At 40.3% G+C, this 19943-nt stretch overlaps 1 protein-coding gene across 1 annotated transcript in view; it reads left to right on the plus strand.

Annotated features, from left to right (window-relative positions):
• LOC108876017 (neurobeachin-like) overlaps positions 1-19943 on the plus strand; it is a 186317-nt gene that overhangs the window by 51975 nt on the left and 114399 nt on the right. The window contains 10 exon segments of the mRNA XM_051065349.1: positions 620-766; positions 6640-6837; positions 6972-7105; positions 9080-9188; positions 10847-10999; positions 12533-12701; positions 17756-17835; positions 18752-18814; positions 19228-19325; positions 19774-19866. Coding sequence (XP_050921306.1) covers positions 620-766; positions 6640-6837; positions 6972-7105; positions 9080-9188; positions 10847-10999; positions 12533-12701; positions 17756-17835; positions 18752-18814; positions 19228-19325; positions 19774-19866 — 1244 coding nt within the window.

Below are 19943 nucleotides of genomic sequence, written 5' to 3' on the forward strand. Positions count from 1 at the left end.
AGAAATTGTCTAAATTTCTATTATCTATATAATTTCTATTTTTCTTTCTCTGCTCTCTCTCTTCTATTGATGTGCTGATGTTAAACCTAAGTGTTCCAATTTTGAGATATGATTTCTATCATAGTGTTACGGTGTCTATAGTCATAGGCATTTCTAACAGGATTAAATGTCAGACAAGCTTGACCAAGATTTTGAATTCTGTATAAACAAATCAGATTATTTTCTTTCCCAGTTCCACATGTGTAAGTCTTCTCACTGACTGTTTCTGCAGGTGTTTTGTAATCAGCTGCTGATGTTTTAAGTCATCCTTCAATTTTATCCATAGTGTAATCACAGCACATATTCTTACTACCTCTGTGGTTGTATTGAGGTTTCATATAATCATAAATCAGTGCCATTGTTTTTGTCTTTCCATTACGGCATTGTCAAAGTAAACACTGAAACAGCACAGATAATTACTTTGAAAATACAATTTCCAGGCCAGAATACAAAAAGATATTATAGATATTATTATACCTCTTACTTTTTACCCTCTGCCTAATCCAGCAGTGTGTGTCATTTTTTCTGTAGTCCCAAAGTGCCAAATAATGTAGCCTCTCTTTCCATGTCCCTCTTGCAGAGTTATGATAAGTGCTTCCTTGGTTCCTCGGAGACAGCGGACGCTAACAGAGTATTCTGCGGACAGCTAGGAGCTGTTTATGTGTTCAGTGAAGCCCTCAATCCTGCACAGATATTTGCAATTCATCAGCTAGGGCCAGGCTACAAGGTATGTACTTGAGGGTGACTGAATTAGATTACATGTAAGCAGTCTGCATTACCTATCAATCTGTGAAATCAATGCCCAGCGCTGCCCTGTCGCAGTTCCTTCACCTTGTGTTTCCATCCTGGGAGCGACAGCTTTCCTCCCTGATAAACAGCTACATAAATTACCTACTTCTGGGGAATAATGGCACAGTACTCGGAGGGAAGCAGCAGGCACTCTGAGGGGATAGAGTCCTGAGCGGACCTATATCAGCTGCACCAGGTATAGCACCTCCAAGCCTCTTGACAAAGACCAAAAGAGTCATTGTGAGTACAGAAAGATGCTGACCAAACCAGAGGGGGATTCAGCTGTGAATGTTTATCATATGGTAGCTGGCTCACCAGCTGCTTTTCAGACAAATTCAAATCAGGTTTTTGTTAATGGAAGGAAGGAATAGTAATCTGTGGCATCAAGTCGGTATGTACTAAGTAAAAGCTACTCTGCTGAAGATTATGAGATGGATGTTTGTTATTTTCAATCAAGTCTATAAAAGCCTGGAGATTCCCAGGAGAACTCATTGTTTGGTCTTTTCGCTAATGGCTGGTGACTTGCTGTTTCCCTCCTTAATTGTGGTTCCAGACCTTCTATTAGAGAGGTAACACACAGAGGATCAATCCTCCAGATTTCTCAAAATAATGAAGAGCATATCCTGGAGAGACAATTACCTGCAACTGATGAAGCTGTGAACAGTGTTGGTAATGGCGAGTATGATAGAGACAGGTGAGTTGAGGAGGAAGGTCAGAGAGTTGTCAGAATTGATTGTTATAATGGGAATGCTGTCCAGGTGACAAGGGGCCTGCCTGTTTTAATTGAGAACTGAGAGCAGCAGATCACAGTTATGTCCATCAGACTATCTTCATGTCTATTTCAACGTAGCTCACCAACAAAGAAAAAACATCTGAAGTGATGTATGATTTATTTTCTGATCCATGGTCCTCTTATCTATGTTTGATGTTTGACACGCTTTCCCTTGCTCAGACAGTGTATTGAATGTAACTGTAACGTTTGCAGTTAGTTGAAATGCAGAGATTATTGCTGCCTAGGGTTACCGTTTCAACTACATGTTTTGATTTATGGCTATAAATCTGACAGACCTGTTAGTAGAATCTGTTCTCCAGGCTCTTTTCATATTGCTGTATGCCAAATTGCACTCTGAACTGAGATGGACTTCTGGTTATTTGTTTTAACGTACCAAACAACCGGTGCTGTATATTGCAATTTCTTTGACTGACTTGAAACATTCCCAGCCAGAGATAGCATCAAGGGGCAGTAGTGGGCCTACAGACAGTGAGGCTGACAGCATCTGACTGTCATATCGGACTGTCATTCATCACTGCAGTTTTAGTGAGTTCATAAGCCTGTGGGAGAGGCTAGGAAATTGTGGACTGAAGGATTCTCACAAGGGAATTGCCTCACAACTTTGTGAGATGTACACTAGATGAAGAATATAATTCACAATAGATCCTTGCAAACACAAGGCCACAGAGGAGTTTTAAAAAGCCCTTTTAGTGTGTTTATTCTGGGTAACTACTATAGACTACTGCTAAATAACCTGGTCTGCAATAATAAAATAAAATCTGTCACAGCAATGTCTAGTAACAGCTTCACTGAACACAAAGGTTTAGTCACTCAGTTGGCCAGTCAAAACAATTAAGCCATGACTTTATGTCTTCTCATATGATGCACTTAGACTTAGATTTCTGTCTTTGCCCTCTATCATCACTGCCATATGTGTTCTACATGAGGTAGCTTAGCCCTTTGAATCGGTGCCAACACTGCTCTGCAGTATGCACCACAGATTGCTGTGGAAGAGACTTATAAGCTGCCCAATCCTGGTCCTCCCTTGTCGGGGAAGACAAATGTTATCTCTGTGTAGGGACCATACAGTAATGCAAAATTGGATGCAGAACATTACATGACAAGTTGTCAAAAACTACTGAGATATTATTATGGAGATCTACATGCAGTATATACCTATGAATATAGATCTATTTGTATTTAACCTGCCTGTAAATGCCTCCAAGCAGTGTTATTCACAATATTCACAATATATAATGGGTTCTTCCCTGGTCCATGCCCCATCTCCCCACCAGGTTTGGTGCAGATCAGTTCAATAATCCTGCTTCCAAAAAATAAAAAATAAATATAAATAAATAAATAAACAGACGCTTTCTGGTTACCTGCACAGTCATGTTCTCACCTGTGTCTAAGTATGTCTTAGAAAGTGTTTTCATTTGCATTGTGCAGGCAGTCATAAAATACACAAGAAAGATTTTTATTTTGTTTTTTCCCTGAAATCATACATACGCTCCTTCACAATGGTAATGAAACAAATGAAAAATAAAAATAATTCATGTTTGATGGTATTTGTGGGAAATCAGATGTTATGCTGTTTACTCTGTAAGGAATAGGAAAATATCACAAGAAGAGCCAGGGACAATTCTTTGGGAGGTATTTTTGGGTGTTTTCCTTTATAAGGAGGTCACAGGCATCACAGGCACACAGGTGGTGAGGATGACAGCTGGAGCTTACATTTTCAGCTATACCCAAACTTAGTCAGCATGGTAGGGTTTTCCATCTATCCAGACTGTGTGAAAGCAGACATTCTTGAGATCCAACAACAGCTACTGAGTCTTCTCTCATGCTGCGTGAAGTAAAAATGGAGATAATTCATCAGGTCAAGTTTTTGATTCTGTAGAGAATTAGCAACTCTCAAACATACAAGAAGAATTTCCACAAATTAAACTTTTAACATTGCATCGATACTAAGGGAAAAAAAAACTTGTTTAACTGTAAATTATTGCAATATTGACTATACTGTTGCCGGCTGTAGTGAAGGTAACAAGCTGTGTCCCCAGCTCTTAAGTGTCTGCCTGTGTCTTGAAGGGAATTGTGGGGATGCACTCGGTCAATGACAGCTTTTGGCTCTGGGAGACAAAGGAGGAGCTGTGCTCCAATTCTTTTATATGACTCGCTGGGCTGTGGAACAATGCTGTCATGCTACAGGGTTTGTAAGCCAGAACCCATGACAACATTATTTTCACGGCACAACTAGGCTCACAATAAAGCATAGGGCATTGGAGCTTGTTATTTCTTGTCACTTGGTTTCCATGAGAAGGAACTTTTGAAGGATGTTAGAGACTACATGATGAGATGCATGTGCTGCTGTGTGGACTTGATCATAGCAGATGATCTTATGCTTTTTTTAAATCATCTTACTGGAAGGAGATATGCCATTAAATGTAGCTCAACACTCTCAGTTTCTGGAGCCTCCTTGTGGAACTCTTATTTGAATGATGCTGCAATGCAAGTGACATAGTGCCAGCCAGTACACAAGGGATTGGAAACAAAGTAAAGTGAAACCTAAAGGATAAAATTCAAGGATGAGAAAATTTACCACATTAATATTTGAAACAATTTTGATACAAGCTAATTAAAATGTAGTGCTGTTCAGTATTTGTTGCAGGTGTATGATATAAAGAACAGCACTAAACTTTAAATGGTAAATTTCTTCGAAAAGGTTGCCACCTTCTAATTCTGCACTTAAGAGGCACTCAGAAAAGAATGCACAGTCATTGTACAATTGACAATCTGAGTCAGCTCAACTTTATATCCATTTACTGAAAAGAAGCAGCCTTGATTTAGATGCCTTTTAAGCAGGTGTATGAACCCTTTTTACTTGTGTTAAATAACATATACTGTATTTATCTACAGTGCCTCAAGAGCAAGATGCTTGTTTCTTCAGTGTTACGTCAGCTTTTTTTGTCTCTCTCTATCTTATCACCATCTACTTGCTGTCCATGAGTTGGGGAGCGAAGGAAAAACATTTCTCTCATCCATTAAAAATTCAACCCTCCTGATTAGAGGAATTGATTTCCTTATTAAGCATATTCCATTCACACTGCATTGATGGATTAATTTAGCACATCTGTCAACAGCTAATTGATTTAGTAAATTAAGACTAGTCTGTTATCGATGAGCTATTTGTTATGTTAGCCATAATGAATGCGTTGCTGAGCCACTGACTGATGGGACCTGCAGTTCTTTTAAGTAAGCCATCAAGACTTGTTGGTGAATGCATAATGAAATTTCAAGATAAACACAGAACATTAAAGGCATATAAGACACAGGAATGATCCCTTTAAAGAGTAGATTCATCACTGTAATCATTAAGTCACCTGTGTATTCCGATGGTGACAAATTAAATAAAAAACCTGCAAATGAGGGGTCACTAAATGAGTACGAAAATTATGTGAATCATATTCTATGGGCTTCACAGTCACCAGATCTAAACCCAACTGAATACCTTTTGGAGGTTTTAGACTGGCATGTTATTCAGCGCTTTCTACCACCATCATCAAAACACCAAATTAAGGAATATCTTCTGGAAGAACAGTGTTCCATCCTCCAGTGGAGTTCCAGAGACTTGTAGAATCAATGCCAGGGTGCATTGAAGCCATTGTGCACCTCCTGGTGGCCCGACACCTTACTAAGACACTTAATGGGTTTTTTTGGTTTAATTTGTCACCCACCTGTAGAAGAATTGCTATTGATTTATAGCCTAATCTCTGCTGGAAGCAAATTTATTCCAGTTTTTCCTTTGTTGCTGGAATGAGGGTAGAAGACTGAAATTCAATAAATCTGATGAATAAATACAGAGTCTACATTGTGATCTCAAGAACTATTTGCACAATGTTTTGCCTCAAAGTTTGCAGACTGTCAGTTTTAATTTGAAGGTTTTTCAGCCATATTGGATAAACTCTTCTTGTATTTGCTTCTGTTTCATGAGTGCAAAGCGTATTTGAACAGAAAAAATATTTCCTCAGTAAAGAAACCTATGCATTGGTAAAAAATCTTAATGTGTGCTAAGTAAAAGATTGTAATTATGGCTCACTTTGTCTGCAGCCTTTTTCCTTTTCGATGTATCTCCATGATAATTTAGCAGTCGCTATACTTGGCTTTGAATTGCTCCAGAACAGGCTGCAGTAAATGGCTGGGCTAAATTAATGCAGGTAAACAATCATATGTGATATCAAAGCAACTAGATCCTTCTCATCAGCCCTTGCTCCTCCTTATCTCTGTACACTGTCAAGATTGTCATCACACAATGTTCTGCAGAGATAAAAAGGAAAGGCTTAAACATTCAAAGACAACTGAGAGAAGATACTCTGCAAATACTTACATAACCATATAATGTACTATGTCCCCTATGAGACAAAAAGAAAAAAATCATTAAATATTTGCACGTGAAATAAAATCAATTTTAATTTTTCATTTATTGAAAATGGAATTATGATCCTTGTTTGTCTTGCTGTTTTTTATTTTCATGCACTTTGAATGTACCATTTCCTAACACAGTAATACTTGTGTTGCAGTGATGCAAACAATTTATTTTTTAAAATACTTACATGTGTATTTGCTTTTTAGTGATGTTAACAATAGTTTGCATCACTAAAAAGCAAATACACAGTTGCTCTGTGTTGCTGATTGCAACATTACAGAATGATAGAGATGAAAAGAATAGCTTTTAATCAATAAAGAAAATGCTTTTTCAAAATGCTGATGGACTGTAATGTATTTGGTGCCAAGAAAGAATTCCTGACCTCTAGAAATGTGTGTTTGCTGATATAAAAAAGCATTTATCTTGTCATTTTTCATTCTTGAATGGATATTTTTTAATCAAGTTATAATTAAAAGATAACACCCAAGAGACACTGATAGGGTGCATCTGCAGGAAAGGAGCTGCTCAATCCATCACGCTCACTCTCTCCATCTCTGCCTCTATCTCTCTGTTACTCTCCCTCATTTTGTTCTCTCTTTGTTTCTCCTTTTTCCAGAGCACATTTAAGTTCAAGTCAGAGAGCGATATTCACTTAGCAGAGCATCACAAGCTGGTTTTGTATGATGGCAAGTTGGCTACCTCCATCGCCTTCACCTATAATGCCAAGGCCACTGACGCCCAGCTCTGCCTGGAGTCCTCGCCGAAAGAAAATGCCTCCATCTTTGTGCACTCACCACACGCCCTTATGCTACAGGTCATTTACTTTACTCAATGTCGTTTTTATCTGCGTATACACTATATCAGGTTCTGATTCATTCATTTCTGAAGCACTGGTTTTAAAATGTCATTATGCAGGTTTGTTTTATGGGTTTTGTATTATCCTCACAGGATGTGAAAGCCACAGTGACTCACTCCATCCACAGTGCCATTCATTCCATTGGTGGGATCCAGGTGCTCTTTCCCCTCTTTGCTCAGCTGGACTATCATCAGCTGAATGACAGCCAAGTGGAAACCACTGTATGGTAAGATGAGAAGAATACTATTCCTGCACGAGACAATTCTAACCTTTGAAATATGAGTTGGTGCCCTAGAATATATACACAGTAAATTGTAGGCGACGAGCTCAATTTGGAGTTATCTTGAACTTGATTATTTTTTAATCCGTTAATCCTGAGCCCTTTTAGACTTGTTTATGAGGCTGTGTTTGTGACTAATTGGCTCAAGTAATATTAATAACTTTATAAAGTTGCAGAAGAGTCAATTTTTCTATAAATATATATTTATCTGTATTCTCAGCCGAAATGAAACTGGGGCTGCAGCAGAGAAGCATCTAATTTCTCCTAATTGGGATATCATAGACTTTCTGTTAATTATTATCACTATTTTGGTGGTGTTACTGCGGTTACAGGCAGTAAATCTTAGAATGCAGGAAAAGAGAAATCAACAATAAAAGGGGTCTGAAACAGCAGGGAGCAAGTCTATTAACCCTGATGGAAAATACAGTCAGGAATAAGGAGTGCTGAGTTTGCTTATATCATGTTACACAACACCTTGGTGATAAAGTCAAATCATTGTGATTATTACATGAAGTGCTTTTTCTTGCATTTTATACTGTAATTTCTCAGTCGCTATGGATTCTCACTGTGGCCAGAATATCTGTAATAAGCCACTGCCTACTTATAACAAGCCTTGGTCAAGCTGTAGTTCAGGTTTCATTACTATCTTTACTCCCTGGTTCAGACTCCTCTCATCCCATCATACTTAGCTGGTCAGTCCAAAGCTTCCCTGCTATGATCTGAATGGAGTCTAAGCTCCAGTCTAATCCTGTGTTAGTCAACGACAGCAGTATGACTTGATAGACACAGGACTGGCCACATGGCACCACAAACCCCTGATGCTCAAAGCTCTCTGCCTCTGTAGTTTCTTCTCATCTCTGCTCTCTGTCCCTCCCTCTCTCTCAGTGGCATGTCAGGGGTCTTTCCTTCACAGTGTGTAACTCTCCCCAGCACTTGCTTTGTCCTTGTCTAGGCTTGTGGACTGAGTCTCTGTAAAGCCCTGTGGGCTGAAGAGTTCAAAGCTTCTGCCACAATTAACTCTCCACAATGCCTGTGGATCTGCTGTGGCTGTTCACAGCACTCTTGAATAGTGATTAAAAAAAAAGAAAGTATTTTCTCGTGTTGCTCTGTCCCACCTTGAATTCCAAACAGTGGTGATTTAGCGTCAGTCCCTACCGCTCTGCCAAATTGAAAGGATGCTTTGCTTACAATAAAGGATCAGAGACTAAACCAAGAGCACACAGAGCTGACTGTCACCCAGTTCTCTGTGTGTTCCCTGTGGCTCAGCCATGGCTAAGTTGGAGCAGTACTGAGAAATGAGCAACTCCAAACTGACAAGGTAAACAGACACACAGCAGATTGAAGTTAACATTCAGTCGGGTGAGTTTGTGTGTTTGTAGTGTGTGCCCAATATCTATAGGCAAGCCTGCAATGGAGTGATTGTGTCTTGGTGATTATTGCACTAGAGCAGAGGCCAGTAGAGAAAGTGAGGGAAAGCCGATTAAGAAGTGTCACCGAGCACCACTGTCGCTCAGCCAAAGGCTTCAACTGAAAAGCCCTGTAACAAAGAAAAAAATTTCCTTCTGTTCACTGCCTTGCCCCCCTTGAACCTTTTCTCCCCACCTCCCACATACATACACACACTGTCACAATCCCCCCCCCCCACACACACACACCTCTACCCACCCAGACCACTCTCTGTCCCTAGGGACCCCAGTGAGCCAACCATTTCTTCTGAATTGAAGAGGGATGAAAGTGGTGAGCTAGAGTTCCCAGCTGATTGCTGACATCCTATGAAAATGACCTTGTTTTTTTCCCTTCTGCCACGCTGTCTCCTCATGCTGCTGTACTTTGTAGAATAACTCCCTTACTACCTGATGGGTGTGTGAATAGATGTGTATTTTATACCTGTGTGAGAAGTTGTATCTTCTTGTCTTGCAGTGCCACTCTCCTGGCCTTTCTGGTTGAGCTGCTCAAGAGCTCTGTGGCCATGCAGGAGCAGATGCTGGGAGGAAAAGGCTTTTTGGTGATTGGATACCTGCTAGAGAAGGTACAGCAGAGCCTCCATAACATATTACAACCATTTGCCAAACTCAGTGACTCATCAGTTCTCGGGAACTTGCCATTTCCAAATTAAACAATTTCACTTCATCCATATGAATGCTGTTTTGTTTTCACGCTTGCAGGCAAATTTAGATATCCAACTCCTCATTTTGGTCTTGAATGAAATGATGAATGGGATGTGCAGTTTTTCACTGAAAAACCCCTCTGTTTTTGAAACTGCTTTCACCTTCCCCACTATCTGTGCACTGTATCTTGTCTATACAGTCCAAGCCCTGTCAATAGTCTGATCTTCCATTGCCTGTAGCAGGGTCCTGAATGTGTCTTTGAACTAAACAGAGCTAAAAGAAAACCACAACACTACATCTCTTCCCCTTTCGCCCCTTGGCTTTTCTCTCTTTCAGCATCAGTCTTTATTTACCCATTTTGTGATGCAGATTTAGCAGCTTGCCTGCCTCCCCAGAGTGCTGGCTCTTCTGGAGCACTGAGAAATGACTCCACTTTGTCACTCAGTGACTTGCCTGCCTACTGGCTTCAGCTGCTGTTAACTAACAGCCAGGCAGAGTCGGCACCTGAGAACTGCCGTTTTTTTTTTTTCTTGCTTCCTTCCCGCTGCCAGGTTTCACACTTCCACATATCGCGCCATCTGTTCCTGGTCTGTTTATGCCACACCTTCCCTTCTCTCTGTGCCTTCATTTTCCCCTCTCTCCTGCCCTCACCAAGTCGCCACATGGGCAGAGAACAGGTGTCAGACAGGATCAGTAACAGTCCTTGTCAGAGTGAAATTCTCTCAAAGTCAAGAATCTACAGCTTTGCCCTAATTATGTTCAGTCATTTTTTGTTGAATCAGTAACTTGACAAAAAAAAAAAAACTTGTCACCTATGACAATGTGCTAACCTGCTACTACAGAACATAAGTAGAACACATAACGATCCTTTAACTAAGCCTGCATACAAGGGAAATGATAAAATGATGTAGTCACATTAGGAAAAAGGATTACAGCTTTGAAGAAACTAAATTATTTCAACCATTGCTTTTTTCAGAGTTCTTTTTCATATAGTAATGTCATACATGCAACATTTAATCAGCACACAAAGACAGACCAAAACACCAGAAATGTCTAATTAATACATAATAAAGGTTGCAATACAGTTGTACAGTTTTGAGAACAGGGGGTTTTTCACTCATCTCTTGATTTGGTTTTGTTAAGATTCTTCAACCTTCCTTCTTAACCATCAAATCTATTAGGTACCTTTGTTGTGCTTTTCTGATATTCAAAGACCAACTTTAATGTCAAATTAGGAACCTCAGATTTGAAAATGCAAACAGTTGCTTGAATAGTAAGTCATACTAGGTTTCACACAAAGTACAAGCTTTTTGTTGCTGATTTTTTTAATACGTTCATATATCAAATGTTTCTCCCTGTCAAAAGAACCCACCTTTATGACAGAGTGACAAAAGAGGTTCTTTTCTTGCGACACATAGGATTTTCCCCTTGTGGGAATTGTGAAGAGATATTTCGTAAACAGTTACTATAGGGTTTACTCTGCATAATGCAGTCAGTGTCAGGAGGATACATGCTCACAGCAGAACAGGCTTTGCTGATATGATTGTTGTTTTCCATGAGTTTGTGCTTCTTTCTGCAGTCATCACGTGTACACATCACCAGGGCTGTATTAGAACAGTTCCTGTCCTTTGCAAAGTATCTGGACGGTTTGACTCATGGGGCACCACTGCTGAAGCAGCTGTGTGACCACATCCTGTTCAATGCTGCCATCTGGATCCACACACCTGCCAAGGTAAGCTCCTGCAGGTAACTCAGTCTGTGAAGGGACAGGTGTTTTTGTGATCAGGATGAAGTGGATGCATATCAGGAGATTTCATCCGCAGAAAGCTTTAGTTTTCCTTTGCATCGTCATTGTTTTTGTAAAGACAAGAATTGAAATTGCAAATCCTCATGCGTACCTGCGTGTCAAGGTGAATGGGTGAAAATTTTGCTGTTGTTACATATGTAGTACTAGCACTAATAAAAAAAATAATGGTGAAATATGATTGCAGATGGAAAAATTTAAATAGCCATATTTTTCTGATACTGCAACTCATTATTGAGCTACATACAAAACTATGTATAGGTTGAGTTTAACGAATAGTAATAACGAATAGAAACAAGTAATACGGTTTGTGTTTAGCTCCTAACTGACATCATCAAACCATTGGCAAGTGTCTGAGGTTTCTTGAGTGAAGCACATACAGGAGATACAGTATGTTCTCACATTTATAAGAGATTAAATGGTTGCAGAGTTCATCACTGGCTTCCACTTTCCTGTCCTCAACCTAACCAGGTCTTTCAAACAAGTTTTTTTTTCCTCCCTCCTTAAATAATGACCCATGAAAAAACAGGATAAGGTATATCAAAGCAGCTGAGTTTGTGTGGCAAATACATTAGCCTCAGGAATGCTGCTGGTGGGGCCAAGCCATGAATAAATAAAAGGAGGAAATAAATACAAAAGTGTCTGGAGGCTTGCCTGCGACACTCCTCCAAAATAGAGCGTAGAGAAAAAGGCAGAAAAAAAATGAGAGAAAGACTGAGGTAATGAAGTGGGTTAGAGCACTTATAGCTACATAGGGACAGAGAGCTACACTTGCTTCTTCCCTTGGGACATGCCACAAAGTCCACATTTCCTCTGTCCCCATCCTCGAGCTGCACGGGGTACAGAGAGCCAGCTGTTTGAATGATGGGAGCTTGCAGTATGCATTAATTACATGGGCTCCCTGACCTTGTCCTAGTAGACAAATACGATTTTGTGAATGCATTTTACTTTCCCGTTCACATGGAAATTACATTACCAACAATGTGGTGTTCAGTTATCTCCAGTGTTTAATTTCAGTAGCCTGAAGCCATATCGCATCATGTTCACATCGTAACCACACTGCTGCCTTTCATCACAACTCACATTTGACTCATTAATATCCTATAATTTATGGCATATGGGAAAAAGCTCTCAGTATTTAGTGCTGGAATGACTGTAGTGGGATTTAAGGATTCTTGTCAGGTCTGTTGCTAATTACAGAGGACATGCTAATCATCGCTGAACAGAGTGGGGCTGCGACAATTATGAAATTGACTAATACAGGGTCAATGGCCATCTCTACCATATACCTGCAAGGATAATAGGCTCATGCGCTAGTGCATTTCACTACAGTAAAATATCTTGGTTAATTTAAAAAGATATAAGGGGATTAAGCTGTCATTGTATATACTTAAAAGCTATACTAACACTGTGTGGTTAATAACATGAATACATCTCTATGTGTGTGTGTTCCCACTCCAGGTACAGCTCTCTCTGTACACATACCTCTCTGCTGAGTTCATTGGCACGGCAACCATCTATAACACAATTCGTCGAGTAGGCACAGTGCTTCAGCTCATGCATACACTAAAGTACTACTACTGGGCCGTCAACCCTGCAGACAGCAGCGGCATCACGCCAAAGGGTCTCGGTGAGCATATTTAGCATTTTTGATTTTTTTTTTTTCAGCACAAGACAAGCTTAGTTTATTTTCCCTTTTTTTATTGCTGTGGGATATTATTTGATTTGGGTTGTTGTTTATATAAACTGTTTCCCATCCATCTGAAGGCTCATCCAAGTGAAGCTCAGTGTTTTAGAAAGGAAATCACTGGGAGTGAACCAATCACAATCATTGTGTGCATTCACAAGCCTGCTATCAAAGTGTCTTCCTGAAATGGCAGCAGCTCCCCCACATTAGAAATGACTCATCTCCACATGGAAGTGCTTGCCTGTCAGCTGTTAGGACCGTGGCCATCACTGGAGATGACAGTGAAGCAGTCACGCCACATCAATACTGTCATCTCGCTAGGGTGCTTGGTGTGGGTGTTAGGCCTCTGAAACCTGGGCCAGTAGCATGACTGGCATCCTTAGTCTATGAAACAACAGTACGTCACTAAGCAGGCTGTGCTGGAAGTGAAAATGTCCTTGAACTGTCGTTTCCTTTTTTCTTTCCAGTATTCTTTTCTGAAACTATCTGTGTCATAGTATAGGGCTTGTTTTATAACAGTTCTGAGAGCTCGGTTTATGCTACACCAAGGCCTAATGAAATCTACTTCTTGAAGGTTAAAGCTTGTATTCTGACAACACTGATATAATGCTTGTCACACTGTCAAAGGTGATTTCTTCCAAAAAAGATTTTTTATTTGCCTCTGCCAACATTATTAGCAGTGTTGCATGTGACTAGTTATTGGCAGTGTCAGAGTTTGCTGAATATTGTAGCATTTTAGCCTATATATAACATTAAGTCACTTAATCTACATTCTTGATCTTTTAGGACTGGAGATTGTCCAAATTGATTTCCTACTAATAGCAGTAGTGGCTTCTAGTCTGAGGTTAGCTGGGACAAGACGGGCACATGCATCTGTAAGTTAGTTCAGTCCACAAGCCCCTCGGTCTCGCTTTTCCTGATTTTAATTTGTTCCTTATCCCATTTACTTACGCTGTACAGTGTCCCTTATCCTTTCTTATCCTGTGCAATGGAACTTTACAAGACTTAATAAGTGATGAAAGCTCAACCTATCTAGAGCTCATGTTCTAGGACGATGCACTATATTTAGCATCAGAGGAACTTCTCTCATGACTTTACTTCTATCATGTCCACTATGTTGGACACTCTGGGTAGTTTTTTTTGTTGCTTTCACCGCTGTTGAATAATAGATTTAGGTGTCGAAATCAGTTGTTTGGGACATCTGTTCCTGTCTAGCCTCAGGCACTGCAGTATATTTCTGCTTTGTATAGGAGGATTACAAGACCAAATAGTTTTATGATTTGTTTTAAGTCAGAGATGTCAACACGGGTTGTAAAAACACCAAAAACATAAACAGGCTATGCTGCACTGTACTCACTGTAGTCCCATGTGTCTATGCTATACAGGAGAGTGAAAAGTGAAAAATGTTGCAAATGTTAGTGAGCTGTGTCGGGTGTAGATGTCTTGATTATTGCCAGTTAGGTCCCAAGTGGAGACTTTTGCCAGTGATATAGTTGTGTTGGTGTCGTTGGACCAGGTCCTCCAGCACATGCTGAGGTAGCTTTATCAGAGTGTGAAGTGGTTGTGATGAAAGTCATTACCATGTCTGAGGCCATGGTTAACTGCCAGAAATCAGCAGCTGCCTTTGGGCTGTGAGCAGTTTGCTGCCCCAAGTGAAAGTAGATCAACACTCTCAGGGTTCTGTTTGTGAGTGAGGACCATGAGATCAACAGGTAGATTGGTCAGCAGTAACTCAGGCATTACTTTGAACTCCAGTGGTGAAGAGTGGGTAGAGTTTGAGGAAAAGCTTTTGATTTACTGGTCTGTCTCCAGCCTTCACCAATGGTCATGATTTCTGCATAGTGTCTGAATGAATTGATGGCCCAAATGAGGTTCCTTTACAAGGTGTTTGTGCTTAAGGGAGCCTAAGGAACAAGGTGAGGAGCTGTGACATCGAGTTAGATATCTGTACATCAGTACATTGTTGATTGCAAGCAAGTACACATCAAAAGAAAGAATTGTGCGCATCCACATGTTGGACTATACAGGTTGCCACTCTCCTTCAATGAGCTTTCTGGTTGAGGCTTCCCTAAGTGTCAGATTGTTAAATAGAACTATAAACATGGTGTTGATTGCTGTTGAATCCCTGGAAGATTGTAATGGGCTGAGAAAATGGTAGAGTTTGTGGGGAAGACATATTTCGAAATGGATCACTTTCCTGCTGTAGGTAATTTTCAGAGTGGGTCTGGTTCCATTGATCAGCACTTGATTTGGCAGGGCAGTTTTTCTCTGTCCCTCTGAACTGAGAAATGACCAAACAAAGACACATACGAAGAGGGAGATAGCCAAGCAGATAATGAAGTGTTCAATTATAGGACACAGAGAGGACATTTAAAACGGAGCTCCTCCAGCTACTCACTCTGTTTCTGGAAGTGCCTTCTCTTTTTTTTCCCCAGGTCTTAATAGAGAGTGCCATCAAATTAAAGCCATGTATCATTCGGTTATACACAGAATCACTGCAGGCACGTACAGACAGATGCCCATTTCTCAACTTCTCTCAGCCTGTGACATGTACCCACAAGCCAACACATAATCTGTCTCAATCTCTATCACTCTCCTTTTGTCTCTGTCTCTGCCCTGCCTCTGTTTTACTAAATAATGAGTAATGAGAAGGGCAGCAAAGCTGTTTGGCCAGTCACCGCTTCCAATTCAAGCTGGTTCCGTCTTGTTCCTATTATAGGAGAAATCACCAGAGACAGAAAGGTACAGGCGCTTCAGAGGAATAATCCAATCAAGGCCTGTGGTTGAATTGATTTTTGTGTGTGCCTTCATTCTAATGAATTAATCTCATGTAAAACGCAAAGTACTGTTTACAGGGAGGTCAAGGATCGTTTTGGCATGTGCGTGCTCTTCTTTTAACACAGCATTCCTTCAGATTTACATATTTATACCCAGAAATCCGCTGGAGCAAATGAGGTTAGGTAGTGCATTGGAAAGTTGTTGAGAGAGAGATAGGCCTCACCCTTTCACATTTAATGTCATGTCTGCCCTGTGTGTGTCTTACAGCATGTCTGTCCTTGAAGTTCAAAGTCGATATACTTAAGATACTCTAAACAGGGCAGGTTAAGCAGCCAAAACACAAGTTAGTTAAGAGGAGTGGTGGAAACAAATTATTGCTGCTGTGAATGCTGTTGTACGTTTTACTTTATTTTATTCTTTATTAGCCTTTGTTTATTTAAAAGCATTTAGGGAGTGAAAATGTACTTATTCGTGATTTCTATTTATACGTTTGCCCAAGCATAAGGGTGCATACTATAGTGCTTGGCGTGACTTTATTATCATCAGTCATAAGCTGAAGAAAGATTCCTGCATTAATCGCATGGACATAAATAGTTTTTCAATAAACTCTTTCTCCTTGTGCCCTTGGGATGCAGGAAGTAAAGCAATCTGTGATTGAGAAACAAGAGCTGTGCAGAGCTGCTGAGCATAATTGGTTGTGAATAACTTGGATGCAGCGGCTGCGGTAATAATGTTCTTATCATCCCTTCCATGTCAGGGTCTGTCCCTGCACTGGGTTTTCCCTCTCTCACTCTATTAATCAGTGTCGGGATGCAGCAGCACTTGCCATCCTCCTGCAACCTCAGAGAGCCTCATTGCTGATTACATTGACTGGCTGTTGGAGCAGCAGGATGGTCAGGTATCTGCCGCTGTGGTATCTGTCATCATGGCACTGTCCCTGTTTCAAATGAACATGTGTTCAGCCAAGGTGGAGGTTGGGGTTCATGAAGGCTGAGAGGAAAAGACAGACATTGGGCAAAGTGACCAATTAAGGGCTTTTGCTGTTGTATTTGGCTCAGTTACAGTCATTTCATACCTCTGCAAATGCAAAACATTTTGTGATTTACGTGCAGGTTTTACAGCCCAATGAGAGTCTTTGTGATACAGCGAGAGTGCTGCTAATCTTAAGAGGATTCATGTTTGTTCATCTTAAGTTGTAACGTGTTCCATATCTAGTATTTTCTGATGTGTCTGACTGAATAGCTCTGTGTTGTATTGATCTGCCTGTTGTTGCAACCCATTAGTGTGCTTACTCCGTGTACATGCAAGCACTTCTTTGTTAAAAGTAAAAGATCTCTGCATAATGAATAGGATCTGGCTGTGTCAAAATTAATTCTTGCGCCAACCAAACCAACACAGTAGCAGCAGCAGCTCTGCGGTATGACAGTTAGTCGATGCTTTCTGTCATATTCTGTCATTCTTCTTTATTTGCACGACATACATACACCTGCTGACAGTGTTAGGCCCGTCAGACGTTGAATGAGATTCATGACAGGGATGGATCGCAATGTGAGGCTAACTTTGGAGTACCAAAGTGACCTTAAGTTGGCAGAGACATTCTGGGGAGTTTTAATGAGATGTTGGACGGCGTGATAGGCAGGTGTGACTATGGTGACCTTGGGCTGCCTGCCTGGGCACTATGCTGTGGCCAGGGCTACTTGGGATACACACAGACATTGGATGCCAAATGAATGGCAAATTAATTTGGGTTGCATGATCCCTGCTGAGCCTAAAGCATGCTATGTGAATAAACTATATTCTACTAACTGTTAATGTAAAAGTGGGAGACTGGCTCTATGTGCCACACTCCCTTTCTAGGCTGTTCATAAAAGACGGTGAAACTTCTGATACACACGTTCAAGGTGATTTAGTAAATCACGACAAAGCTGATGACACAGCAAAGAAAACTGAAGATGACTTTGAAGGTAACCTTGCTTTTCCTGTCTTTTCAAAAGCTCAAAGAAGGAGAACACAAGACATCAATGAGAGAAATATTTCATTATCGATCAAAAAACATCAAAAAGAAACTTACGATTATGAAAATAAACAATGAATAAAATTACCAGCAAAAACACAGAGAATACAGTTGAGACCGGAAAACAGAAAGATATCTTATTTAGTTCTGGTACCTTCTTCTTCATTTTTATGGCTTCTCTTACTCTCTCTCTCTCCAACTACAGATGGTCCAAGGCCGACCCAGAAAGAAATTATTTCTCTGCGGGCATTCATGCTTCTCTTCCTCAAGCAACTCATCCTGAAGGTATATCCCACCTGTCTTCATGCCTCACAGCCCCTCACACAGCTTGATTTTGAGCTGCACCAAGGAAATATGGAGATTGTCAACTCTTCCTGTGTCATTCCTCTAAAACGTTCTGCTGCTCTGCTCCTTAATAAATTCAGAGCTATTTATTCATTTATCTCTTGTAAAAAGTGTGTGCTCGGAAGAAAACCAGAAGTGCTGAAACAATTATGATGAATTTATTAGTTAATAAAGAAAAAAATACATTAATGAAGGTTTTGATGAATAATTATTTATGTAATTTTAGCAGGTAAAGATACCAAATGTGTGTGGGTTCCAGCTTTTCAGATGAGACAAACTGCTGTTACCTTTGGGTTTACGTACTTATTTATCAGACAGAGTTTGCCCTTTTAAGGCATCACTTTTGGCTCTGGAAATGTTCAACAGGTATTTGTCATTTTTTTTTGTCATTTGACTGACTAAGTAGTATTACACATTTGATTGGGTTTGCTTTATACTGCACAGTTTAAGTCAGTGTTTTCCCACCTACATCCCAGCATGCCCTGTATCTACAGATAGTTATCCATCCGCATTCTGTAACAGGCATGGTAGAAAAAAGAGGAGTTGTAACACTAGACAGAGAACAGGCTCAGAGTCTACATGTTATCGCCTGGCCAAAGCAGGTTCTTAGGCAAACAAGAGTTCTCTGGCTGTTCAATTTGTTTTGTTGCATTAAATTCTCATCACAGGTACATCTGTCATGCACTCAGTCTAAGCACAGCACTATTGAATGCCAAAACACCAAAATGAAAATTACTGTGATGCCTTTTGTCAGAATATTGGGTGACATGTTGTACTTTTATAACTCTTTTCCAATTATTTGCCTTAAAAATCATTATATTTTTTATCTCTTTTTACTGCGTTTGCATTCTTTCAGGACCGAGGTGTGAAGGAGGATGAGCTGCAGAGCATCCTGAACTATTTGTTAACAATGCATGAGGTACGTGACAGTCTATCTCTGCTCTGAGTGAATTCACTCAGTGTGTTGGGGTGCCACTTTGCTGCACTTAAACTTCAAGGTCACATTTCATTTTCAGAGTTGCTACTCTCGGGGAAGTTTATTTTTTTTCCCAGCATTTAAACTTATCACCAAGATGACTTAATCTTCTTGATTGCTAGTGCACTTTTCTCTGTACAATGAACAGCCACTGTCTCCTGTTGTAAGGTGTATCAGGAGCCCAGGTGTATTCTGCAATTGCAGGTGATACAATCGCAAGACACAGACTTGCGATTGTATCACCATTTGCATTTACAGAGTCTGAGCAATGAGTGAAAACTGAATTCTCCTTCTTCATGTGCTCCCTTTTCTGTCAGTCTCTCTCTCATTGTCTTTGTGTTCTGTTTTGTCTGCAGGATGAGAATCTGCATGATGTGTTGCAGTTGGTGGTAGCCCTCATGTCTGAGCATCCAGCCTCCATGATCCCTGCTTTTGACCAGAGAAATGGAATAAGGTAAGCCCCTCAGGGGAAGACACAATCCCTTCACTGTTCAGGCACAAAATGAAGAGGTGATTTCACAAAATAAACCTAAGCACCTAACGCTTGTGCTGCCTCTGTGCGTCTGTGTGAAGCATGAATAATTCATATGTTCAGTGAGAAATAAACTATGCATGGAAAAGTAACAATATTAACATATTGATTTCACAATATGACACGGATGATCAAACTTACCCCATGTGATCTTATGAAATATAAATGCACACAGTGTAGCACTACTTGTGAGTTCTAAGGAAAAGGCTGCTGCTTTCATTGGGACATTCATTTAATGCTAATGTAAATTCACTCTGAAGGAAAGTGGTTGTCAGCTAACCAGTGCAGGGCCTTTTCATCAACATGGCTATATTTTATTCTGTCAAGACTGTGTGCTATTGCCAGCTTTCGCTGCTTGTGTCTATTCCAGGGTAATCTACAAGCTCATGGCCTCTAAGAGTGAAAGCATTCGAGTACAATCCCTCAAAGTCCTTGGGTACTTCCTCAAGCATTTGGGCCACAAGTAAGTAACCCATTCCAATAGCTGTGTAGTAGACTGCAATTACAAGCAATTAAAATGTTTTTATAATGAATATTCTA

Source organism: Lates calcarifer, linkage group LG21 (genome assembly GCF_001640805.2).
Source record: "Lates calcarifer isolate ASB-BC8 linkage group LG21, TLL_Latcal_v3, whole genome shotgun sequence".
In the NCBI taxonomy this organism is placed as follows: domain Eukaryota; kingdom Metazoa; phylum Chordata; class Actinopteri; family Centropomidae; genus Lates; species Lates calcarifer.